Source organism: Anolis sagrei, chromosome 11, assembly GCF_037176765.1.
Source record: "Anolis sagrei isolate rAnoSag1 chromosome 11, rAnoSag1.mat, whole genome shotgun sequence".
NCBI lineage: Eukaryota > Metazoa > Chordata > Lepidosauria > Squamata > Dactyloidae > Anolis > Anolis sagrei.
The window spans coordinates 11,182,123-11,209,676 of record NC_090031.1 but is presented as its reverse complement, the minus strand read 5'-3'; the positions used below and the strand labels follow the sequence as shown (position 1 = coordinate 11,209,676).

General features: G+C 44.7%; 1 protein-coding gene across 3 annotated transcripts in view; it reads left to right on the top strand.

The window, feature by feature from the left end:
- The window catches only part of ASTN2 (astrotactin 2), a 796,374-nt gene extending 769,361 nt beyond the window's left edge, over positions 1-27,013 (top strand). For all 3 annotated transcript variants that reach the window (XM_067471887.1, XM_067471888.1, XM_067471889.1), the window contains 3 exons: positions 23,512-23,612; positions 23,949-24,132; positions 26,125-27,013. In XM_067471887.1, the coding sequence (XP_067327988.1) occupies positions 23,512-23,612; positions 23,949-24,132; positions 26,125-26,362 (523 nt within the window). In that variant the 3' untranslated portion in view covers positions 26,363-27,013. The remainder of the gene's footprint in view (positions 1-23,511; positions 23,613-23,948; positions 24,133-26,124) is intronic.
- The last annotated feature ends 541 nt before the right edge of the window (positions 27,014-27,554 follow it).

Below are 27,554 nucleotides of genomic sequence, written 5' to 3'. Positions count from 1 at the left end.
TTTTTTAAAATAATTCCGAATTTTTCTTTTAAAAAAATTCGTTATTTACCAAATTTCGTAAATTTCGAATTGATTCGTTAATGGCGGACGCGATTGCGCAATACGCTAAAAAAAACCCTCCAAATGGGACAGGGGGAACTTCTGAAGCTTCCCTCTCCCTCTGTTGTTGACTGTTGGTGTGATAATTTATTTTTTTATCACTGATAAAACAAACAACAACTATAACACTTGCACCAGACATACGGAAATAATAACGAAACAATTTCGAAACGATTTCAAAACGATTTCGAACCAATTACGAAATAAATTGAAAAATTCGTTTCGATTTTTAGTTGCTCCTGCATGGCTCAATATCGGATCGTAAGCTAATTTAAATACGAATCAATAACGAATTACGAAATTAACGAACGAAACCGCCCAGACCTAGTGGCCAGCATGACTGCATGGACCACCGTTACCATCTTGCCGAAGCAGTACCCACACACTGTCTTGGCAGAGAAAGAGAATATGCCATGCTTCCTTCCTTATTGAAGGAACTAGCGGAAATCATTTCGGAACCATTGGCAACCATCTTTGAGAGTTCTTGGAGAACGGGAGAAGTTCCAGCAGATTGGAGGAGGGCCAATGTGGTCCCAATCTTCAAGAAGGGAAAAAAGGATGACCCAAACAACTACCGTCCGGTCAGCTTCACATAAATACCGGGAAAGATTCTGGAAAAGATTATTAAGGAAGTGGTCTGCAAATACTTAGAAACAAATGCAGTCACTGCTAATAGTCAACATGGATTTATCAAAAACAAGTCATGCCAGACTCATCTGATCTCTTTTTTCGATAGAGTTACAAGCTGGGTAGATGCGGGGAATGCCGTGGATGTGGCGTACCTGGATTTCAGTAAGGCCTTCGACAAGGTCCCCCATGACCTTCTGGCAAGGAAACTAGTCCAATGTGGGCTAGGCAAAACTACGGTGAGGCGGATCTGTAATTGGTTAAATGGACCAACCCAGAGAGTGCTCACTAATGCTTCCTCTTCATCCTGGAAAGAAGTGACGAGCGGAGTGCCGCAGGGTTCCGTCCTGGGCCCGGTCCTGTTCAACATCTTTATTAATGACTTAGATGAAGGGCTAGAAGGCAGGATCATCAAGTTTGCAGACGACAATAGCCAATAGTCCAGAGGACAGGAGCAGGATTCAAAACGATCTTGACAGATTAGAGAGATGGTCCAAAACTAACAAAATGAAGTTCAACAGGGACAAATGCAAGATACTCCACTTTGGCAGGAAAAACGAAATGCAAAGATACAGAATGGGGGGCAATGTCTGGCTCGAGAGCAGTACGTGTGAAAAATATCTTGGAGTCCTCGTGGAAAACAAGTTAAACATGAGCCAACAATGTGATGTGGCAGCAAAAAAAGCCAATGGGATTTTGGCCTGCATCAATAGGAGCATAGTGTCTAGATCTAAGGAAGTAATGCTACCCCTCTATTCTGCTTTGGTTAGACCACACCTGGAATATTGTGTCCAGTTCTGGGCCCCACAATTCAAGAGAGATATTGACAAGCTGGAATGTGTCCAGAGGAGAGCGACTAAAATGATAAAAGGTCTGGAGAACAAGCCCTATGAGGAGCGGCTTAAGGAGCTGGGCATGTTTAGCCTGAAGAAGAGAAGGCTGAGAGGAGATATGATAGCCATGTATAAATATGTGAGAGGTAGCCACAGGGAGGAGGGAGCAAGCTTGTTTTCTGCTTCCTTGGAGACTAGGATGCGGAACAATGGCTTCAAACTACAAGAAAGGAGATTCCATCTGAACACGAGGAAGAACTTCCTGACTGTGAGAGCCGTTCAGCAGTGGAACTCTCTACCCCGGAGTGTGGTGGAGGCTCCTTCTTTGGAGGCTTTTAAGCAGAGGCTGGATGGCCATCTGTCAGGGGTGATTTGAATGCAATATTCCTGCTTCTTGGCAGGGGGTTGGACTGGATGGCCCATGAGGTCTCTTCCAACTCTTTGATTCTATGATTCTATGATTCTATGCAGGTAAACAATAAAGAACAAGTAGTTTAATTTTCTTAATTCAGAGTAACATATGTACAGTGTGAGCAGTTACATCAACTCACATAATGTCCTTGTATGAGAGATTTAAAATGGTCTTTCTTTGTCCATGTCGATAAATTCCTTCATCAGCTTGTGAAGAAAGAGCACACTCCAAAACTCTGTCTCTCTCTTCTTCACTCATCTTCTCACTCTGCATTTGCATAGCTCAAGCCTGAACAAAAATGTAATAGTAACCAAAAGTCCTAGGCTCAGCCATCTCCCAACCAATCAGCTTCATGCGTCTTATTTTATGGTACACACATACACACACACACACTGATTCCTTGTATGCTCCAACAACAGGGCACAGAAACTAGACAACTACTTTCTTTACCAGCCTGGGATCCATCTATAGATGCCTACACAGAAACACATAACACCTTGTGCCAAGCGCACTCGAAAGGGAAGCCAAGGTAAGGCTCCTCACGTTTCCCAGCAGGTCCTTCATTTTCCAAAACAGTGGTGACGGAGTGGGCAAATGTCACACAAACAGAGACTTCAGAGGTGTGTTTTTGTTGGGGCCTCCAGTTCCTTCCCGCCTGCCCATCGTTCCCGAATGACTCTCGGGTTGCTTATTTGTGTTTCGCCCCACTCTCCTCAAAGGAAAACATACTTTCCTTGGGAGCTGTTCCCGTGGTCAACAGTCTTTCGGAGAGGTTGTGTTTTGCAGTTCAGCGATCCTGGTTAATAGGATCAGAACCTCTTCAGGGATTCCATAAATATTATCTCATGTCCTGTGTCTCTGCATCATTCCCCCCATTTGGAGTCACCTCCAGCCATTAGTCCATCCTATTGACCAATTCTTTCCTTTCGCTGCCCCACACATTTCCTTACTTAGATCAAAGCAGTGCTTGTGGTTTCGAAGAGCAAACAAACAAACAGGGGATGGTTGATTTCCCCAGACTTTGTGTTGTTTACACACTCTTGTCACACATACATGCACTCTTTTGGTAATACAGAATACATCCTCGTTTACGTTTCGGTTGTGTCCCAAAGCTAGGAATCCAATATTGATGCCAATCGGTATACTTAATTTAATTTATATTTACATAGACCCAGAGGCTAAAGAGGAAGCAGGAGATGAGCTGTGCTTGGGGAAACCTTAACTTTTGGAGTGCGCTTAAAGAGCTGAGTTTTGTTTCCTGTTTGTATAAAGACTGGGTGCTTGTTTGTAAGGCGGTGTGTTTGTTTTTAAGGCTTTGTGGTTGCTTTGATGACTAGGGTGCTGATAGCTCTGCTTGAGACCTCGGGCCCGTCCAGACATTACCTTTATCCCATGAGATCTTGCCGTAAACAGGAGGGTGGCCAAACACCGTTCCCTGTTAACTCAGAAGCAATTGCTACAAATGGCAAAAAACACGAGATTTTCAGCTGTGGGAATATCGTTGGTGGAGTTCAGAATGCTCTTTGATTGTAGGTGAACTATAAATCCCAGCAACTACAACTCCCAATTGCCAAGGTCTATTTTCCCCAAACTCCTCCAGTGTTCACATTTGGGCATATTGAGTATCCGTGCCAAGTTTGGTGCGGATCCATCATTGTTTGAATATTTTCGAAAACCCGCAAAACAGCGAGTCCGCTAAAAGCGAACCACGAAGTCGCGAGGGAACACTGTATATTTATTTATATCTATTGCTAGATGGCTCTTTGTCAGAAGGGTTTTGATGATATTTTCTTGCCCTGATGAAGGGAGTTGGACTGATGGCCTTAAGGTAGCATTTCTCAACCTAGAGGTCGGGACCCCTGGGTGGGGGGTTGCAAAGTGGTGTCAAAGGGGTTGCCAAAGAGCACCAGAAAACACAGTATTTTTGTTGGTCATGGGGGATCTGTGTAGGAATTTGGCCCAGTTCTATCATTGGTTGGTCCAGAATGCTCTTTGATTGTAGGTGAACTATAAATCCCAGCAACTACAACTCCCAAATATCAAGATTCTATTTTCCCTAAACTCCACCAGTATTCACATTTGGGCATACTGAGTATTCGTGTAGAGTTGGGTCCAGATCCATCATTGTTTGAGTCCACAGTGATCTCTGGATATAGGTGAACTACAATTCCAAAACCAAAGGACACTGCCCACCAAACCCTTCCAGTATTTTCTGTTGGTCATGGGAGAACTGTGTGCCAAGTTTGGTTCAATTCCATAGTTGGTGGAATTTAGAATGCTCTGTGATTGTAGATAAACTATAAATCCCAGCAACTACAACTCTCAAATAACAAAATTAATCCTTCAAACCCACCAGTATTCAAATTTGGGCGTATCGAGTATTTGTGCCAAATGTGGTCTAGTGAATGAAAATGCACCTTGCCTATTAGATATTTACATTATGATTCATAACAGTAGCGACATTACAGTTATGAAGTAGCAATGAAAATAATGTTATGGTTGGCGGTCACCTCAACATGAGGAACTGTATTAAGGGGTCATGGCATTAGGAAGGTTGAGTAACACTCCTCTAGAGTAAGAGGCGCTTGGATGCAGGCACTGGCAGCCATGCATACTTTCTGGTCCTTCACATCTCATACGCACTCTCTTTCCAAGGCAAGGAGGCAAGTTCTAGGAGGCACAAGTGCTTTCTCTCCCGGGCTACGCGACACCAGCCAGTTACGCACCCAAGGCATATTTATTAATTTATTTATTTACAGCATTTATATTCCACCCTTCTCACCCTGTAGAGGACTCAGGGCAGATCACAATGCACATATACATGGCAAAGTTTCAATGCCATTTACACACAACATATATAGACAGACACACAGAGCTTATTTAATTTTCCAACTTCACGAGGGTATGCTTCCAATTCTGGCCACCGGAGGAGCTGTTGCTTCCCCGTCCACTTGTGACACTGATGGAGTACTTCCTCATTCTTTTGCACGCTGCTGGAGATTCTTATGGCATCATAAATTAGTTATTAGTTTTGCCACTTAAACAGTACTCAAATTTCGTACTTGAGTGATGCAACTGTCTTATGGGCTGCAAAGGTTGACAGCAAGCTAGACAAATGGTTGGGAGCTTCACGAGGGTATGCTTCAAATTCTGGCCACCGGGGGAGCTGTCACTTCCCCATCCACTTGAGACATCAATGGAGTACATCTTCATTCTTTTGCATGCTGCTGGAGATTCTTATGGCCTCATAAATCAGTTAATTTAGCCTCCCCACACTTTAAGGTGGTACCTAAATTTCCTACTTGACAGATGCAACTGTCTTTCAGGCTGCAAAGGTCGACAGCAAGCTAGACAAATGGTCGGGAGCTTCATGAGGATATGCTTCAAATTCTGGCCACAGGGGGAGCTGTCGCTTCCCCGTTCACTTGTGACACTGATGGAGTACTTCCTCATTCTTTTGCACGCTGCTGGAGATTCTTATGGCGTCGTAAATTAGTTAAATTAGCCTCCCTGCATAAATGGTACCTACATTTCCTACTTGACAGATTCAACTGTCTTTCGGGCTGCAAAGGTTGACAGCAAGCTAGACAGATGGTTGGGAGCTTACTCCAACCCAGGCTGGCTTCAAACTCATGTCAGTAGTGATTTAAATGCAGCTGACTCCCAACCAGCTGCAACACAATGTGGTCCATTTTAAGGAGACTTCCCACTTCCAGGAAAGGAAGAGTGAAGATTTCCTGGAAGTGGAGAATAGTTTTCAGGGAATTAGGGTTTACTTTTTGTTTGCTGGGTGGTTTTAAACTGTGATGCCAAAAAGCAGATCAGGAGTTGGGAGCCGCTACTGCTTGCTTTCGTGTTGAGCTGATTCCCGTATGGGGGGAGGCACATTTCGTGCTCCCAAAGTGCCGAAAGAAATGGGAAAAACTAATCCCATGCACAACTCTACTAGATAGTCCACCTTTGGAAGTAACTCCCAGAATAGGCCCCTGTCTAGCTCTCCATAATTTCACACTAGAGGATGGTGCTTTCCTTCTGCCCACTTGGCACATTTGCAGAATGTCAAGTTAAGAGTTAATGGTTCAAGTAAGGTTATACAGAATATTTGATAACTTCCCTAATAAAAAAGGAGCTTTTCTGACGGCTGGGATTCCCTGTGGGGAAAACCTAGATGCTGTGAGAGTCTGAATTACCCAGGATTTTATCGCCACAAAATTTCATCATGCAGAAGCATGTTCGTTTGCTGCCCAGAAAATTCACAGTTTTTGTGCCGGAAACTTGCATCTTGGCCAGAAGAGAATCACCGAAAACCACATGTCAGCATTTCGGGAGGCAGATTAAGTCTCCAAGTGCAAATAGTCTTTGAATCTTGCACAGGTTTCAAGGACTTTTCTCTCAATGGGCAGAAAGCTTATTAAATTATCTGTTCTTGCTGACAACAAGGGAACTTATGAAGATTTATACCCCTCGTAGTGAGCCTGCCTGGACATGGGGAAAATTTGGTAATCAAAGCATCATGTTCTGAATCTAAACACTTTGGAGTTTAGGCTGTTTGATTGTATCATTGAACATTACAGCCCTTTGGGAACACTGGGATGGTGATTCATTTTCCTTCCCATGTATAGCATAGTGTGGGGAGAGATCTGTCCTTTTTGTGTGCATTCATAGCATCACAAAGTTGGAAGAGACCGCGTTGAGCCATCTAGTTTAACTCTTAGCCATGCAGGGACTTGCCGTGTGGGGTTAATGAATCCAAGACTAGAGTTAAAATTGCTGGAAGAAACATTAACAACCTGAGATATGCAGATGATACCGCTTTGATGGCTGAAAGCAAGGAGGAACTCAGAAGCCTGATCACCAAGGTGAAAGAGGAAAGGGCAAAAGCTGGGTTGCAGTTAAACATCCAAAAATGCAAGATGATGTGCAGGGATTGGTGAAGCCAAGGCTGGAGTTAAATTTTCTGGGAGCAACATTAACAACCTGAGATATGCAGATGATACCGCTTTGATGGCTGAAAGCAAGGAGGAACTCAGAAGCCTGATCACCAAGGTGAAAGAGGAAAGGGCAAAAGCTGGGTTGCAGTTAAACATCCAAAAATGCAAGATGATGTGCAGGGATTGGTGAAGCCAAGGCTGGAGTTAAATTTTCTGGGAGCAACATTAACAACCTGAGATATGCAGATGATACCCCTTTGTTGGCTGAAAGCAAGGAGGAACTCAGGAACCTGATCACCAAGGTGAAAGAGGAAAGGGCAAAAGCTGGGTTGCGGTTAAACATCCAAAAAAGCAACATGATGTGCAGGGATTGGTGAAGCTAAGGCTGGAGTTAAAATTGCTGGGAGAAACATTAACAACCTGAGATATGCAGATGATACCGCATTGATGGCTGAAAGCAAGGAGGAACTCAGAAGCCTGATCACCAAGGTGAAAGAGGAAAGGGCAAAAGCTGGGTTGCAGTCAAACATCCCAAAAAGCAAGATGATGTGCAGGGTTTGGTGAATCCAAGGCTGGAGTTAAAATTGCTGGGAGAAACATTAACAATCTGAGATATGCAGATGATACCGCTTTGATGGCTGAAAGCAAGGAGGAATTCAGAAGCCTGATCACCAAGGTGAAAGAGGAAAGGGCAAAAGCTGGGTTGCAGTTAAACATCCAAAAAAGCAAGATGATGCACAGAAATTGGTGAATCCAAGGCTGGAGTTAAATTTGCTGGGAGCAACATTAACAACCTGAGATATGCAGATGATACCGCTTTGATGGCTGAAAGCAAGGAGGAATTCAGAAGCTTGATCACCAAGGTGAAAGAGGAAAGAACAAAAGCTGGGTTGCAGTTAAACATCCAAAGATGATAGCATTGATAACTGATTGATAACTGGCAAATAAAGGGAGAAAACATGGAGGAAGTGACAGACTTTGTATTTCTAGGCATGAAGATTACTGCAGATGGCAGCCAGGAAATCGGTGTGCTTTCATAGAATCACAGAGTTGGAAGAGACCATATGGGCCATCTAGTTTAACCCCTTGCCATGTAAGGGCTTGCTGTGCAGGGCTTGGTGAATCCAAGGCTGGAGTTAAATTTTCTGGAAGAAACATTAACAATCTGAGATATGCAGATGATACCGCTTTGATGGCTGAAAGCAAGGAGGAACTCAGAGGCCTGATCACCAAGGTGAAAGAGGAAAGGGCAAAAGCTGGGTTGCAGTTAAACATCCAAAAAAGCAAGATGACAGCAACCAGACTGATTGATAACTGGCAAATAGAGGGAGAAAATGTGGAGGCAGTGACGGACTTTGTATTTCTAGGCATGAAGATTACTGCAGACGGCAGCCAGAAAATCAGAAGAGGTTTCCTTCTTGGGAGGAGAGCAATGACCAATCTCGACAAAATAGTGACGAGTGGAGACATCACAATGGCAACGAAGATTTGCATAGTTAAAGCAATGGTTTTCCCATAGTAACCTATGGATGCGAGAGCTGGACCATAAGGAAGGCTGAGCAAAAGAAGATAAACGAATTTTGAACTGTGGTGCTGGAAGAAAAAGTCTGAGAGTGCCTTGAGGGTGTCACAAGGGGCATATCAGAGGGGTCACCAATGATCATCAGAAAATACAGTATTTTCTAGGCCTGTTTGATCAAGAAAAAATTTGTTTCTAAAATCGATTTGTAATTGGGGTGTTTTTTTGTTTCGATATTTAAAATATTTACAAAACTTTCCAAAAAAATGTTTTGTTATTTACGAAATTTCGTAAATATTTACAAAACATTTTAGAAACAAATTTTTTCTTGATCAAACAGGCCTAATAACCACAGCTCCATACCATTGAAACAGGAGTTAAAGCAGTATCAAATTGCATCAACTCTACAGTGTAGATGCTCCTCCAGACTCTGCAGGGTGCTAATCCCCCTCCTCCCCATTTTTCCAATCCCATTTCCATGTGTTTTGGCCCCTCACCGCTATCCTTTGCAGCATCCTGCCCCGGAAGCTCCTGCAGGCCGCCTTCACACGTGCTTTGCCAGAGTCCCGCGAGTCACATGATAGCAGGACGGCAACCAATAGCCATGCAGAGAGGCCGCAGGGCGCGGTGGGAAATGTAGTCCAGAGACCTACACGCTTTTGTTTTGTATGTAACTGCTTAATCTAGTCTCAGACATACTTTTTCTCTCTCTTGAATTCCGCCCAAGGTCTTCAGCCTCCTCTGCCAAAGAGTGCTCGTACATCACCTAAATAAACTGAAACTCCATTTGCCTAGTTTCCAACAGACCTCTGAGGATGCCTGCCATAGATGTGGGCAAAATGTCAGGAGAGAATGCTTCTGGAACATGGTCATACATACAGCCCTGAAAACTCACAGCAAAAGAGCCTGAAAACTCACAGCAAGAGCGCCATCCGATCGGCTCCGGCTCCTGCGCCCTCCTCCTCCTCCTCCTGGCACTTCCTAGGAGGGCGCAGCAGCCGGAGCCGATTGGATGGCGCGCGCGCTCCTGCGCCCTCCTCCTCCTCCTCCTCCTCCCAGCTGTGTTGCAGGAAGTGCCAGGAGGAGGAGGGCGCAGGAGCGCGCGCGCCATCCAATCGGCTCCGGCTGCTGCGCCCTCCTCCTCCTCCTCCTCCTCCTGGCACTTCCTGCAACACAGCTGGGAGGAGGAGGAGGAGGAGGAGGGCGCAGCAGCCGGAGCCGATTGGATGGCGCGCGCGCTCCTGCGCCCTCCTCCTCCTCCCCCTCCTCCCTGCTGTGTTGCAGGAAGTGCCAGGAGGAGGAGGAGGAGGGCGCAGGAGCGCGCGCGCCATCCAATCGGCTCCGGCTGCTGCGCCCTCCTCCTCCTCCTCCTCCTCCTGGCACTTCCTGCAACACAGCTGGGAGGAGGAGGAGGAGGAGGAGGAGGGCGCAGCAGCCGGAGCCGATTGGATGGCGCGCGCACTCCTGCGCCCTCCTCCTCCTCCCCCTCCTCCCTGCTGTGTTGCAGGAAGTGCCAGGAGGAGGAGGAGGAGGAGGAGGGCGCAGGAGCGCGCGCGCCATTCAATCGGCTCCGGCTGCTGCGCCCTCCTCCTCCTCCTCCTCCTCCCAGCTGTGTTGCTCGCGCCGCCCCTTCGCCCCGCCCGCCCCATTTACTGCTGGGGTGCTTGGGAGCGTTGGATTGGCTCCCAGGCACCAGCAGCACTCAGCACAGCAGCCTCCATCCCATTAACGAGACGAGCTGAAGCTCGTAAAAAAAATGGGGCTGCTGTTTCGATATTTTTAAACCCTTCCGGGTTTGAAAATATGTTTTGATATCGCGTCGGATATGGTAAAAATAACGATTAAATTACGAAATAACGAATTAACGAACTAAAACGGACAGGCCTAGTATTTTCTGTTGGTCATGGGAGTTCTGTGTGGAAAGTTTGGTTCAATTCCATCATTGGTGGAGTTCAGAATGCCCTTTGATTGTAGGTGAACTATAAATCCCAGCAACTAGAATTCGCAAATATCAAGGCCTACTTTCCCCAAACTCTACCAGTTTTCACATTTGGGCATATTGAGTATTCATGCCAAATTTGGTCTAGATCCTTCATTGTTTGAATCCACAGTGCTCTCTGGATGTAGATGAACTACAACTCCAAAACCAAGGTCAATGCCCACCAGACCTTCCAGTATTTTCTGTTGGTCATGGGAGTTCTGTGTGCCAAGTTTGGTTCATTTCTATCATTGGTGGAGTTCAGAATGCCCTTTGATTGTAGGTGAACTATAAATCCCAGCAACTACAATTCCCAAATATCAAGGTTTACTTTCCTCAAACTCTACCAGTGTTCACATTTGGGTATATTGAATATTTGTGCCAAGTTTGGTCTAGATCCATCATTGTTTGAGTCCTCAGTGCTCTCTGGATGTAGATGAACTACAATTCCAAAACTCAAGGTCAATGCTTACCAAAACCTTCCAGTATTTTCTGTTAGTCGTGGGAGTTCTGTGTGCCAAGTTTGGTTCAATTCCATTGTTGTGCAATTCAGAAAGCTCTTTGATTGTAGTTGAACTAAATCCCAGCAACTACAAAATCAATACACTTCCCAATCTCACCAGTGTTCAAATTTGGGTGTATTGAGTATTTGTACCAAATGTCATCCAGTGAATGAAAATACATCCTGCATATCAGATATTTTACATTACGTTTTGTAACAGTAGCAAAATGACAGTTATGAAGTAGCAATGAAAATGATATGGTTGGGGGTCACCACAACATGAGGAACTGTATTAGGAAGATTGAGAACCACTGATTTAGGGCATCGCTATCAGAGTATATAAGTATTGTCGAAGGCTTTCATGGCCGGAATCACTGGATTGTTGTAGGTTTTTTTCGGGCTATATGGCCATGGTCTAGAGGAATGTATATAAGGTTGGCAGGTATCTTGAAATAGGGCAGTTTCCAGTATGTTATGGACCTCCTCCTCAATGTAAACACCTCTGTAATGTCTCTGTCCTGCTTAGCGCTCCATGACGTAGAGCCAAAGGTACGTCTCTTGCACTTCAGCATGGAATATATCCTTCTTCTCACCAGAAATTTGTAAATTCACCTGAGCCTGGAGTATTGGATGCCCTTTCCCAATTCTTCTCTGGACTTCAAACACCCTCAGACATCCATCTGGTGATATTTCCTTCCTCTTCTTTCTTTCTTCCTTTCTCTCAAACATTTCTTTCCTTTCCTGCCTGACTCTCACCCCACCGTGCTCCGTTCTTTATGACCTTGTAGCATTTGCTTGGATTGCTTGTCTAATATCAGTTGTGCAATGTGTTTTCCTCGATGCAAGGAAGCTGGAGAAAGAGAATTGTGGTCCTCAACAATCTCATAGATTCATCTTAAGCTAAACTTGAACCCCGATTCCTTCCCTGCGAACGTCTTCTGTGGGAAACCTTCCTACCATGGGGTATTTCAGGAGACTTTGGGGAGGGGGGACATCTACCCTCACACATGTTCTTTCCTGCCCAGTTTCTCATCCGACATTCCTCTTCCTGTTTGTTTGTTCCAACCTCTGTTGTACCATACCCAAAAAAACTCAGGGCAGGTCATGACATAATTGTTGTGTAAACACTGGAATATATCTTTGAAAGGATTTAGTATGGTCATAAAATGTTAATGGCTCATCGAATACAACACTGTTCTTGTTGTCCAAACCTTTCACCTTCTGGAAATATCATGTCTTTAGATGGCTATCCGCCACTACATTCAGGACAACAATGCACTATAAGGACTCTTCCTTTAGATCTCCTCATGGAGCTGTGTAATCAGTTTGTTTACAGCAGGGATGAGAAGTAATAGTAATAATATACCTTATTTATATTCCACCCTGTCTCCCCGAGACAACTCAGGGTGGATTACAGTACACATATACGGCAAACATTCAATACTGTTACACAGTAGAAGGTACATAACAAGACAGGAAGGTACATAAACAGAGGTAAAGGCTTCCCATCTTTTCCCATCTCCAGCATCTGGAGGCTGTGCTTGAGTCCAGCCATGGGGGGTGCTGTTGCTCCATCTTCCATGCCGAGGAGCTTTATTGTCTTTAGACGCTCTCCCAAATGAATCACCGGCATGTCCGCATGCGCACCTTGTATTACAGTGTTCCCTCAGTTATTGCAGGTGTTACGTTCCAGGACCAGCCACAAAAAGTGAAAATCCGTGAAGTAGGGACACGCACACACACACACTAGCCGTCCCCTGCCATGCGTTGCTGTGGCCCAGTCTGGTGATCTGGAAAATAAAGTAATGAGAAAGTGTTGGTTTCTAATATATGTAATATCTATATGCTTGTGGGTAAACAGTATTTCTTGCTGTTTCTTTGTCAGTGTTGATGTGGAGAGTGTCTGGTTTGCCTACTCTGGAACATGCAAGATATCATTGTCCTTCTTTAGGGGTCCCTTTCAAATCTATGATACTGTATCTCTGTGTGTGAATCATATATATCTATCTATATCTACGGCTGGATGGCCCTTTGTCAGGAGGGCTTTGATTACGTTTTCTTGCCCTGGTGAAGGGAGTTGGACTGGATGGCCTTAAGTATTTTCTGTTGGTCGTGGGGTCCTGTGTGAGAAGTTTGCCCCAATTCTGTCGTTGGTGGGGTTCAGAATGCTCTTTGCTTGTAGGTGAACTATAAATCCCAGCAACTACAACTCCCAAATGTCAAGGTCTATTTCCCTCAAACTCCATCTGTGTTCATATTTGGGCATATGGAATATTCATGCCAAGTGTGGAGAAGAGCAAACCACAGACCAGCTACTACAATGCAGCCTGAGCCCTGCCACATGCACAATGAAGGGCCTTCTCACAGAGACACCAGAGGTACTCCTAAGTTGCCGGCTTCTGGTCAAAGGACATTTAGTATAAGGCCAAGTTTTTGACTTTGTTTGTGTTTTTAAATACATTATAACTGTATTCTCAATTTGCTCCTGACATCTATATGACTCCAAGTAGCCAGATACTGGTCAAAGGACATTTATTCAACTACCAAGCTTGCAAACTTTGTGTTTTGTCTGTTTGTTTGCTTTGTTAAAAATGTAATACAAATGTCTGGTTGCTCCTGACACGATAAATAAATAAATATCTATATAAATAAAAATGTAATGTTCGTTTGTGGGATTAACAGAACTCAAAAACCACTGGACAAATTGACACCAAATTTGGACACAAGACATCTAACAATCCAATGTATATCCTTCACTCAAAAAAATGTTTTTGTCATGTGGGAGTTGTAGTTGCTGGGATTATAGTTCACCTACAATCAAAGAGCATTCTGAACCCCACCAACAATGGAATTGAACCAGACTTGGCACACCATTCTCCCATGACCAACATAAAATACTGGAAGGGTTTTTTGTGGGCAGTGTCCTTTGGTGTTGGAGTTGTAGTTCACCTACATCCAGAGATCACTGTGGACGCAAACAATGATGGATCTGGGCCAAACTCTATACAACTATTCAATATGCCCAAATGTGAACACTGGTGGAGTTTGGGGAAAATAGAATCTTGACATTTGGGAGTTGAAGATGCTGGGATTTATAGTTCACCTACAATCAAAGAGCATTCTGAACCCCACCAACGATGGAATTGAACCAAACTTGGCACACAGTTCTCCCATGACCAACAGAAAATACTGGAAGGTTTGGTGGGCATTGACCTTGTCCACTGTACCTCCTGGTAGGCAACTACAACTCTCAAATGATTTTGTCATTTGAGAGTTGTAGTTGCTGGGATTTATAGTTCACCTACAATCAAAGAGCATTCTGAACCCCACCAATGATGGAATTGAACCAAACTTGGCACACCGCTCTCCCATGGCCAACAAAAAATACTGGAAGGGTTTGATGGGCATTGTCCTTTGGTTTTGGAGTTGTAGTTCACCTACATCCAGAGGTCACTGTGGACTCAAACAATGAGGGATCTGGACCAAACTCTACACGAATATTCAATATGCCCAAATGTGAACACTGGTGGAGTTTGGGTGAAAATAGAATCTTGACATTTGAGAGTTGTAGTTGCTGGGATTTATAGTTCACCTACAATCAAAGAGCATTCTGAACTCCACCAACAATGGAATTGAACCAAACTTGGCACACAGTTCTCCAATGACCAATAGAAAATACTGGAAGGGTTTTTTGGTGGGCAGTGACCTTTGGTGTTGGAGTTGTAGTTCACCTACATCCAGAGATCACTGTGGACTCAAACAATGGTGGATCTGGACCAAACTCTACACGAATATTCAATATGTCCAAATGTGAACACTGGTGGAGTTTGGGGAAAATAGAATCTTGACATTTGAGAGTTGTAGTTGCTGGGATTTATAGTTCACCTACAATCAAAGAGCATTCTGAACTCCACCAATGATGGAATTGAACCAAACTTGGCACACAGTTCTCCAATGACCAATAGAAAATACTGGAAGGGTTTGGTGGGCAGTGTCCTTTGGTTTTGGAGTTGTAGTTCACCTACTTCCAGAGATCACTGTGGACGCAAACAATGATGGATCCGGACCAAACTCTACACGAATATTCAATACACCCAAATGTGAACACTGGTGGAGTTTGGGGAAAATAGAATCTTGACATTTGGGAGTTGTAGTTGCTGGGATTTATAGTTGACCTACAATCACAGAGCATTTTGAACCCCACCAACGATGGAATTGAACCAAACTTGGCACACAGAACCCCCATGACCAACAGAAAATACCCATGTGGGCCATAGCAACCTGTGACAGGGGACGGCTAGTAAATAAATAAATAGTTTAAAGAGACAAATGAATAGATATTATTTTGATATATATTAAATAGACAATAGTTGTCAAGAGCTAAGGAGGACGGAAAGAAAGGGTGACTGAAACGACTTACGGGAAAATTGCAAGAGTAAGTGGAGACCTCAAGACATGTGATGCGCATCCAATAACTTATTTGATTCTCCGAAACAAAGGAACAACAGCTTTAAATATGGAAAATAGATTTAGGTTAAGCATTGTGGAATGTGGAGCACGAAACATCATTTAGCTCTTAAAAGCTGCTCCTAATAAGCTACCTCAAGGGGACGGGGAGTATTTTTCTTGGATGCTTTACAGAACTAAAGTTGGTCAGGCATTTGTGTAGCATTTTGGCTTCGTATTTGTATCTCCTGTTTTTAATTCTAAGGTTGTGCATATGAGGAAGCCAAACCTGCAGGAACAAGGAATTTGGGGGGTGTTCGGGCTATGCATACCGAAACCTGTTGTCATGAACAATCAATCATTCCCATATCAGTTTGCAAAGGGATCGTTTGGAACTGTGTTGTAGAGTCAGCATAGACTCATATAATGCGGTTTAACTGCACTGAACTGAATTGTAGGAGTCTACAATGATCATATAATGTAGTTTGGAATTGCATTGTATAGCAGTATAGATGGAGTCTAACAGCTTCGGGCTCAGAAAATATAGCCCTGTTGTACACATATATGGCAAACATTCAAAGCCATTTTTTGACATACAGACATACACAGAGGGTATTTAACTTTTTCTGGCCACAAGGGGAGCTGTCACTTTCATCGTCCATCTGCGACGCTGATGAAGCATTTCCGCATTCCCCACATGCTTCCCCGCTGGAATGCTTTGCTGGAGTCTTCTTTATGGCCTCATAAATCAGTTAATTTAGCCTCCCCACACTTTAAGGTGGTACCTAATTTTCCTACTTGACAGATGCAACTGTCTTTCGGGTTGCAAAGGTCGACAACAGGCTACACAATTGGTTGGAAACCCACTCCAACCCAAGCTGGCTTCAAACTCATGACCTTTTGGTCAGAGTGATCTTAATGCAGCTGACACTCAGCCAGCTGCGCCACAGTCCCGGTGCATCAGCTCTTGGATCGACCACATCAGCTCTAGTTTCTGATACAGAACATATGCCATCCAGTAGACACCATCTGCTCACCCACAGAAACCATAGTTAATAATCTAGAGCTGATGTAGTCATAGTAATCTTTTGTGGGTATTCAGCCTCTCCCTCCCAACAACCCCGTTACCTCAGCACTATAAGAGGGTTTCACAAGACCAGTTGTTCTTGTTGCCATGTGGTTCCGAGGCAATGGTGTCGTAATAGTGAGGCCATGGACCATATTTTCGTTCTTGCGGACCACTGGTGGTCCACAGACCACAGGTTGGGAACCACTGGTTTAAACTAACCACAATGAAAGGAATACTTCTTGAACCCAGCAAACAAATCAAAGGCAGAAGTGGAAACTGGGCCCCTCCAGGTGCAGTCCCAGGAGACCTAGACAACTTTGCCAAATGTTGGGAGTTGCTGTCATGGAAGGAGGAGGAGGAGGAGGATGAGGAGGAGGAGGAGGCGAAGAAGAAGAGGAAGAGGAGGTGAAGAAGAAGAAGAAAGGGGAGAGGAAGAAGAAGAGGAGGAGGAGGAAGAAGAATGGATGGATGAGAAAGAAGAAGAGGAGGAGGAGGAAGAAGAAAGGGTGGAGGAGAAAGAAGAAGAAGAGGAAGAGGAGGTGAAGAAGAAGAAGAAGGGGGAGAGGAGGAAGAAGAGGAGGAGGAGGAGGAAGAAGAAAGGGTGGAGGAGAAAGAAGAAGAGGAGGAGGAGGAGGAAGAAGAAGAGGAGGAGGAGGCAAAGAAGAGGAAGAAGAAGAAGAGGAGGAGGAGGCAAAGAAGAAGAAGAGAAAAAAGAGGAGGTGAAGAAGAAGAAGAAGGGGGGAGAGAGGAAGAGGAAGAGGAGGAAGAAGAAGAGGAGGAGGAAGAAGAAGAAGAAGAGGAGGAGGAGCGGCAGGAGGAGGAAGAAGCAGGAGGAGGAAGAAGAAAAAGAGAAGGAGTGTGCTGTCACATGCTGGGCCTATAGCAGTTGGCTTTTGAACAGGACGTGCTCTTTGTGCCCAGCGGGAAGCCGGGGTGCCTCAAGTGAGAGGCCCTAAGGATTTTCCTATACAGAGTCTTTAGAAGCTTGAAAGGTTTAACAAAGTCCTTTATTATTGCTTAAGTTTTCAACAAACAATCAAATACTTCTTAGATTTTCAACAAATTAAACAAATGCTTCAAGGCTTTGAATCAACTGGTGTCTTTCTTAATCTTGTCCACAAGAGACAGGCAACTGGCTTTGTGAACTGTTTCTTTTCTTTAAGAGGAAAACCCTTTTTAACCCCTCCTTGGGCAATCTACTTTCTAAACTTTGCTGGTGTGGGCTCATTTCGGGCAGATTTCGTTTCGGGCGGGGGGGGGGGGGCTAAAAAATTTAAGGGGGGGTTTCGGGGGGGCTGAGTTTCGGGGGGGGGGCTGAGTCTGAGTGAAAGAGGGTTTACCCTAGCAAACCTTTTGTATCATTACCCCAATACCTCCATGCATATGGGATATATTGAGTATGGTGATCAGATCATGATATGAATAAACATAACAGTTTAAATAATGCACCAGTAAGGCCTTTTCGCGAACCACCATGAGAATTTCGGGGGGGGGGGGGCTGAAGCCCCTCAAGCCCCCCCCCCCCCGGCTACATGCCTGACTCCCGGCTCCAAACTGCTTCTTGGGTCCCGAGTAGACCTACCAGTCAAGGCTTTGTAGATTCTCCAGCTGGAATCCTTTGGAACTGTTTCGCCCCGGAATTTCTCCTGGATGCTGTGAGAAATGAAGCTTCTCTACAGGTGGAGCTAATCCACGTCCTGTAGCTAAGCTTTCCAATACAAGACTGACCTAAAATGGCTCCCTCTCCTCCCAGAGCCCTGCGGAAAGGGGCGGAACCAAAACTTAACAATGTTTGATGGGTCATTGGTCCTATAATTGCAAACCAAGGGAAGCCGCCTTATTGCAAAATGCATGGAACTTTGGAATATATGCAAACACTCAAAGAAAGAAAAGGAAGTTGGAGCTTTTGGTACAGCCATACCAGCACTAGGAGGAGGAAGAAAAGGAAGAAGAAAAAAGGGACAGAGGAGAAGGGGAAGGAGGAGGAGAAGGAGGAGAAGGAGAAGAAGACTGTTGCCAAAAAAAATATGATGTTACTTCTGGCATGCTGGACCGTCCACTTCTCTAGCTTAGAAGAAAAGGTAGATTGCCATCTCCATGATCACACAAACTACCTCAAATAAACTGTGCAGCTGTTGGTGTACAAAGCGAAGCGAACTTTTCCAAAATACATGCAATGGCCTGGCTGTTTTTGTTGTTCTTCCCGAAGTGTGCCTTTTCGCTTTGGTTCCACACACAATTAAGCTTGGGAACAGGCCGATCCCTCTCGATACGGTACCTCATCGGGCAGTGCTGAACGCTGCTGGGAACGTTCTGCTCCCCATCCTAGCACCCCATCCAGATGCAACGTCCCGGCAAGGGAACAAGATGTCATGGCAGAAAGGACAGCCTCCTCCTCATCTTCCATCAAGAGCCAGATGTTTCAGTTCTGTTCCAAAAGCGGAACAAGATACCGAGGACCAGGGAGTACACAATCAAAAGGTGTGTGGGGCAGAGCAAGGGTCAGGGAGGAAAAACTTGCCATTTCCTATCAGTATTATCTATCTCTATTTCATGCTCTTTATCTGCCCTTGTGCTTTGCTACTCAGATTCCAATTTTGTGTTATGCGATTTTAATGGTTATACTTAATTTTGTTTTAATGTCTAAATTTTGTGCGTGCTTTATGTTTTAATATACTTAATGCTATTAATTTATAGTTATATGTTATTATCTAAATTGAGCCCCCGGTGGCACAGTGGATTAAACCCTTGCGCTGGCAGGACTGCTGACCGTTAGCTCAGTGCTTCGAATCCAGGGAGAGCTCCCTATGTCAGCTCCAGCTCCCCATGAAAAGAGTGGTGAAAGTCAAGCTTTGATTTGGGGAGTTCTGTTCTTGGACCTGAACGATTGCCAGAATATATGCTTCTATATAGTTGTAGTTGATTTTGACAGATGAAAAAAAAGTGGGGAGAGAGTCATGTATTTTTGCAAGATGGTACAGAGAAATGAATTGGCAATTTGCTTCTAGTATGTTGGAGTGTATGTGCATGATTCATGAAATATCAAAATATGCCAACCATAGTCTCAAGTCTTTTGACTCATCTCAATTAATGTAGATCAGGCATGGGCAAACTTCGGCCCTCTAGATGTTTTGGACTTCGACTCCCACAATTCCCAACAGCCTATCAGTTGATTCAGTGGGTCCAGAGCAACTATAAGGTTTAGGCCAAGAAGAGCCCCTGGTGGTGCAATGGGTTAAACCCTTGTGCCGTCAGGACTGCTGACCGACAGGTCAGCGGTTCAAATCCAAGGATAGCAGTGTTCCGTCTCCCAGGAGCCTGATTTGCCCTACTTGAGGTTGCTTCCTCTTGCATTTTCTCCCAGGGCTGCTGCAGCTTTGCAAGAGTCCTAAAGGTTAATAGTATCAGAGTCTGCAGGCCTCTTTGCAACGATTGGCTTAGAGAGCAGCTCTTTGAGTTTAGGGACCGCCTTTTCTCCCAGGGAAAGATCTCCATTTTAGATTCTCCCTTGCCTTTTCAGTTTGAGGAAAGATTTCAGGCGTACTGATGGCTAGACAGTTAGCTCTGGGAAAACCATTGCAAAAATGTTGGATGGGGTTACACTCCCCCTGAAGACACAGGTTCGCAGCTTGGGTGTGATCTTGGACTCGTCGCTAAGTCTGGAACCCCAAGTTTCAGCGGTGACCAGGGGAGCATTCGCACAGTTAAAACTTGTGCGCCAGCTGCGCCCGTACCTTGGGAAGTCTGACCTGGCCACGATAGTCCACGCTCTGGTTACATCCCGTATAGACTACTGCAACGCTCTCTATGTGGGGTTGCCTTTGAAGACTGTTCGGAAGCTTCAAATGGTCCAGCGTTCGGCAGCCAGGTTGCTAACAGGAGTGGCACTCAGGGAGCATACAACTCCTCTGCTGCGCCAGTTCCACTGGCTGCCAGTTTGCTACCAGGCACAATTCAAAGTGCTGGCGTTAGCTTATAAAGCCCTAAACGGTTCCGGCCCCACTTACCTCTCTGAACGCATCTCCTCCTATGAACCGACTAGGACACTAAGATCATCTGGGGAGGCCCTGCTCTCTGTCCCGCCTGCACCACAGGCCTGCACCCCCACTTGGTGGGGACGAGAGACAGGACCTTCTCAGTGGTGGCTCCTCGGCTGTGGAACGCCCTGCCTGCAGATATCAGGAAAGAATATTTTCATTTTGTAGTTTATTTGCAACTTTGATGAACTGTGCCAAGTCTTCAAGGACTTTGAATAAAGAAATATCCTTTTTTGATGTTTAAACCAGTAATAGTCTCAGTTGCTGAGTATCTCAAGCTTCTCAATATAGACACCTGCAGTTCGCTCAGGCATAGAGAGAAGCACATCACAGTTTTATTTTTTATATCATCTGGGCGGATGGCACAAGCAGATTGAGCTCCCTGTGTCAGCTCCAGCTCCCCATGTGGAGACATGAGAGAAGCCCCCCGCAAGGATGGTAAAGCATCAAAATGTTCAGGTGTTCCCTAGGCAACATCCTTGCAGACGGCCAATTCTCTCACACTAGAGCAACTTGCAGTCTCTCAAGTTGCTCCTGATATGGGAAAAAAATGTCTCGATAAAGAGGGTAAGATGACATCCATGGCAATTCGTTCTCCAAAAAGATTGCTTTCGGTTACAGTCTTTTTCCCTTTACACAAACCAAGAATATAAGAGGTGAATGAGTGCAGTACCAAACTATTTCCATATCTGCAAAACTCAATAAATAGGAAGGCATGTGTATTCAGGCCAAAAGGCATGTTGTTTTCAGGTCCGTTTTCGTCTGACCCATCATTTTATTTACCAGAAAGGGGAAAGGTGTTTTCGGTTTCATTCAGCAGAGATTCGATCCATTGGCTACAATGGAAAATTTTAAAGGCTCAATCCTCAGCCATTTTGGGAATTGCAGTTGCTGGTTGTGTCCATTCTCAGCCAATCAGAATATGGTCACCACTAGACTTTTCATTGGCTGAGACACACACAGAGAGAAAAACTTAATTATGCTTTGGGTTTCACATGCATTTTCACATAAAATTTGCCATTATTATGTTGGAAACCGCTTTGAGTTCCCTCAAGGGTGAGAAAAGCGGTATATAAATGCAATAAATAAGTAAATAAGTTTGTTGTTTTTGTGGCTGCCACTAGGTTGAATTGGATGAGACTCAATGATAGTCAATGAATAACTAGAGGAAAAGGTGCTGCAGGATGATGTCCCTCCCGCAAAGACAAGTTTTTTGCAGTTTAATAAACTTTTTCCTGTTTTAATTACAGAACCAATCAGGAAATCACATTTATAACCCAGGAACAAAAGTTGTGTTACATAATGTTATCCTTCTCTGCCTTCCTGAGTCATGTCCTTGAACTAGAAGGAGAGATGAAATGATGGCCTATGCATCAATATCTTTCAGCTTCCTTCCTACATCCATGTTCAACATCTACACAAATGACCAGCCACTGCCAGAAGGGACAGAGAGCTTCATCTATGCTGATGATCGTGCCATTACTGCTCAAGCAGGGAGCTTTGAGATGGTAGAACAGAAGCTCTCCGAAGCTCTAGGTGCTCTTACTGCCTATTACAGGGAAAACCAACTGATCCCTAATCCATCTAAAACACAGACATGGGCTTTTCACCTTAAGAACAGACAAGCATCCCGAGCTCTGAGGATCACCTGGGAAGGAATCCCACTGGAGCATTGCAGCGCACCCAAATACCTCGGAGTGACCCTGGACCGTGCTCTTACCTGCAAGAAGCACTGCCTGAACATCAAGCAAAAAGTGGGTGCTAGAAATAATATCATACGAAAGCTGACTGGCACAACCTGGGGATCACAACCAGACACAGTGAAGACATCTGCCCATGCGCTTTGCTACTCTGCTGCTAAGTAGGCATGCCCAGTGTGAAAAACATCTCACCACACTAAAACAGTGGATGTGGCTCTTAATGAGACATGTTGCATTATCACAGGGTGTCTGCGCCCTACACCACTGGAGAAATTACACTGTATCGCACCACCTGACATCCGCCGGGAAGTAGCAGCCAATAGTGAAAGGACCAAGGCGGTGACATCTGCAGCTCATTCCTTTTTTGGGTATCAGCCAGCACGTCAACAATTTAAATCAAGAAATAGTTTTCTAAGAATATTTATAAATTTATAAAAAAATATTTATTGAGTTCTACAGAGACACTCACTGGAACACCCCAGCAAGCGAGAGTCCAAAAGTGGCAGGTTCAAACCCGGAATCTTAATCAATGGCTGATACCAAATGATAGACTCCCCACTGTGCACACAGAAAACTGGGCAACTTGGAAGGCGCTGAACAGACTGTGTTCTGGCACCACGAGATGCAGAGCCAATCTTAAGAAATGGGGCTACAAAGTGGAAGCCACGACATGTGAGTGTGGAGAAGAGCAAACCACTGACCACCTGCTGCAATGCAACCTGAGCCTGCTACATGCACGATTGAGGACCTTCTTGCGGCAACACCAGAAGCACTCCAAGTGGACAGATACTGGTCAAAGGACATTTAATCAACTACCAAGTTTGCAAACTTTGTGTTTTGTCTGTCTGTTTGTTTGTTTTGTTAAAAATGTAATACAACTGTCTGGTTGCTCCTGACATGATAAATAAAATAAATTAACTTCCTACCATAGCCTTGTGATTTTTTGTGTGTGTGTCAGGAGTGAGTTGAGAAACTGCAAGTCGCTTCTGGTGTGAGAGAATTGGCAGTCTGCAAGGACATTGCACAGGGCACGGCTGGATGTTTTGATGTTTTACCATCCTTGTGAGAGGCTTCTCTCATGTCCCCGCATGGGGAGCTCATCCATGCTCTTCCTGGATTCGAGCCTGCAACCTGACAGTCTTCAGTTCTATGAGCACAAGGGTTTAACCCACTGCGCCACGGGGGGGCTCCTATCCCATGTGATATCTTGAAGGCTTTGCCTTGCAGTGCTATTGGTTCCTACATGGACCAAAAGTAAGGAGTGTGGTAACCCATTGGTAAAATTTTTGCTCATATTCCAATCCATCATCTTCTCAAAAGCAAGTGTTTTGACCTAGTGGCCTTCCTCTCTTTTCCAGATTCACACTCTACGCTGTGGACACTCGTGGAAGGCACTCTGAGCTGAGCACGGTCACCTTGAGAACAGCCTGCCCATTGGTGGATGACAGCAAGGCAGAGGGTAAAACACTCAACTCTATTCAATGTTTACCCACTACTCATGTACTCCTGAGACATGATGTGGAGAAAGGATGGGCATCCTTCGTTGTATCGAAGGTGCTAATCTGACAGTGCCACACGTTAGGAAAGCCCTTCTCTCTATGTCTCTCTATGAATCTTTCTGTGAGTCTTGCTGAGACCCCAGAGATCTGTTTGTTGTGTTACCTCCACAGTCACCTAGGGACTGATCCTGGAAGACTATCCTACTCAGACATCAAGGGGTCGCCTAAGTAAGTATGTATAGCAACGAAGTTTAAAGGGAAGTTTTCACCCATTTTCCTCTCTGCTTCTTTTCCAGAGATAGCAGATAAGATCTACAACTTGTACAATGGCTACACTAGTGGAAAGGAGCAGCAGACAGCCTACAACACCCTGATGGAGGTCTCAGCTTCTATGCTCTTCCGTGTCCAGCACCACTACAATTCCCACTATGAGAAGTTTGGGGACTTTGTCTGGCGGAGTGAGGATGAACTTGGGCCTAGGTAGCCATTACCATCATTACTATCATTTTACTGCTTGATGCACCCAACATGACACACGAGTGAAACTTGGAAACCAGATTTCTTAAGAGCAGAAAAAGAACCACGTTAAACCAATGTCTTGAAAGTCCCAAATTTCAGACAGCCCTTAATGTAGTGAACTTATCACAGAATTTTTTGGCAAGATTTGTTCAGAGGCGGTTTGCCTTCCTGTGATGCAGGAAGTGTGTGCACGCAGCTTGCCCATGGTCAACCAATGAATTTCCATGACTTTCCTGGCCTGTGAGAATATATATTGTTGTCTTTGGGGTCTTCCAGTAGTGTCTTGAAAGTCCCAAAGTTAAGACAACCCTTAGTGTAGTGAACTTATCACAGAATTTTCTTGGCAAGATTTGTTCAGAGGTGGTTTGCCTTCCTGTGATGCAGGAAATGCATGTGCGCAGCTTGCCCAAGGTCAACCAATGAATTTCCATTACTTTCCTGACCTGTGAGAATATATATTGCTGTCTTTGGGGCCTTCAAGTAGTGACAACCCTTAACGTAGTGAACTTGTCACAGAATTTTCTTGGCAAGATTTGTTCAGAGGTAGTTTGCCTTCCTGTTTTGCAGAAAGTATGTGTGCACAGCTTGCCCAAGGCAAACCAATGAATTTCCATGACTTTCCTGGCCTGTGAGAATATATATTGTTGTCATTGGAGCCTTCAAGTAGTGTCTTGAAGGCCTCAAATTTAAGACAACCCTTAACGTAGTGAACTTATCACAGAATTTTCTTGGCAAGATTTGTTCAGAGGTGGTTTGCCTTCCTGTTTTGCAGAAAGTGTGTGTGCGCAGCTTGCCCAAGGCCAACCAATGAATTTCCATGACTTTCCTGGTCTGCAAGAATATATATTGCTGTCTTTGGGACCTTCAAGTAGTGTCTTGAAAGTCCCAAATTTAAGACAACCCTTAATGTAATGAACTTATCACAAAATTTTCTTGGCAAGATTCGTTCAGAGGTGGTTTGCCTTCCTGTGATGTAGGAAGTGTGTGTGCGCAGCTTGCCCAAGGTCAACCAATGAATTTCCATGACTTCCCTGACCTGTGAGAATATATATTGTTGTCTTTGGGGCCTTCAAGTAGTGTCTTGAAGGCCCCAAATTTAAGACAACCCTTGATGTAGTGAACTTATCACAGAATTTTCTTGGCAAATTTGTTCAGAGGTGGTTTGACTTCCCGTGATGCAGGAAATGCATGTGCGCAGCTTGCCCAAGGTCAACCAATTAATTTCCATGACTTTCCTGACCTGTGAAAATATATATTGCTGTGTTTGGGGCCTTCAAGTAGTGTCTTGAAGGCCCCAAATTTAAGACAACCCTTGATGTAGTGAACTTATCACAGAATTTTCTTGGCAAGATTTGTTCAGAGGTGGTTTGCCTTCCTGTGATGCAGGGAGTGTCTTGGTTGATCTTGGGCAAGCTGCGCAAACTTCAAGACATTACTTGAAAGCCCCAAAGGCAATAATATATATTCTCACAGGCCATGAAAGTCATGGAAATCCATTGGTTTTCTTTCTTTATTTATTTATGCTATTTCTATCCCGCCCATATCAGCCCGAAGGTGACTCAGGGTGGCGTTGAGTTGACCTTGGGCAAGCTGCGCACATACACTCCCTGCATCACAGGAAGGCAAACCACCTCTGAACTAAGCTTGCCCAAGGTCAACTCAACGCCACCCTGAGTCACCTTCGGACTGATATGGACGGGATAGAAATAGCGTAAATAAATAAATAAAACCAATGGATCTCCATGACTTCCTTGGCATGTGAGAAAATATATTATTGCCTTTGGGGCTTTCAAGTAGTGTGTTGAAGTTTGCGCAGCTTGCCCAACACCAACCAGTGGATTTCCATGACTTCCTTGGAATTTGAATCCAGAATCCTTGTCCCAACATTCAAATCACTACTCCACGGTTCCTCCTTGAGCATGAATTAACAGACTGTTCATTTGTCTCTTCCAGGAAAGCACACCTCATTCTGAGGAGGCTGGAGAAGGTCAGCAACCACTGCTCCACCTTGCTTCGCAGTCCCTACATCCAGAGCCACACCGACACCATGCCTTACCTGTTCTGTCGTAGCGAAGAGGTCCGGCCGCCTGGAATGGTCTGGTACAGCATCCTAAAGGACACAAAAATCACATGCGAGGAGAAAATGATCTCCATGCTGCGCAACATGTACGGCGAGTCCAAGGGGCGATGAGAGAAGATGCCACCCAATGGATGTAACAGACTGGATGGGGCACATGGGACTCCTCAGCATCAAAGACTTAAGCCACCATCTTGCAACTTGAGAGACAGGAGAAGCAATCAAACCATGGAGGATTCAAAACAAACACGAGACGGATGCAAATTGAGAGTTTGGCCAGATTTGTTTTCCATTTTATTTCCTTTTTTAAAATTTATTATATGATTTTAAAAGGAAGTACATAATTTTGCTCAGTTTTTTTTCAAAGAGACTCTCTCTCTCTCCTTTTAAAGCTCTTTTCTTACTAAATCCTTAGGCTATATGCCCAAAAGTCACGAGGAAGAGGCAGAAGGGGGAAAGCAGACCATGTGGGAGGGACTCCATAACAGTGTGTTCAATCACTCCAGTCTTACTCAGAGTACACCTGGTGGTACCTTTGTGCAAGAGGACTATATCTCAGATGGCGTGCCTGTGGTGAGCAAGAAGCCCGTAATGATCGACGACTTGTAAGAGGCACCATCTTGGAAGTAGAGGACTTTGTGTGAGGACTTTGCCAGCAAAGCAGCAAAGAGAGTATGAGAAACACAGATTGCTCCAGGTCGACAGAAGTGCTGCTTGTGGAGAGTCCTACAGGTTCTTTTGTGCATTAAAACATATTTACTTCCACCTTCCCTTGGTGCTTGGCATTTGTGGTGAGGGGATATCCACAGGCACATTTTTTTTTGCTGTCACAATTAAGTTCTCACCTTGATTGAGTTGTCTGGGTAGATCACTTTGCAATTAACCTGGTGCTATTGTGGTGGTGGGATGATGAAACACACATTCGGAATCACAGTTGGTGTGCATGAGCAACTGGGAAAGGGGAGAGTATTTGGGGAAAAAAATTAAATTGGCATGTAGGAGGTTATAGTTATGAACAGAGGTAATTTTCAATGGTAAGCAAACAGTATTTTGCCCCCCCCCCCCAACCAATCTTTGATATATATTTTCTGTTTCAGCCGTTCAGCAGTGGAACTCTCTGCCCCGGAGTGTGGTGGAGGCTCCTTCTTTGGAAGCTTTTAAACAGAGGCTGGATGGCCATCTGTCAGGGGTGATTTGAATGCAATATTCCTGCTTCTTGGCAGGGGGTTGGACTGGATGGCCCATGAGGTCTCTTCCAACTCTTTGATTCTATGATTCTATGATTCTATGTTTGTCGTGGGAGTTC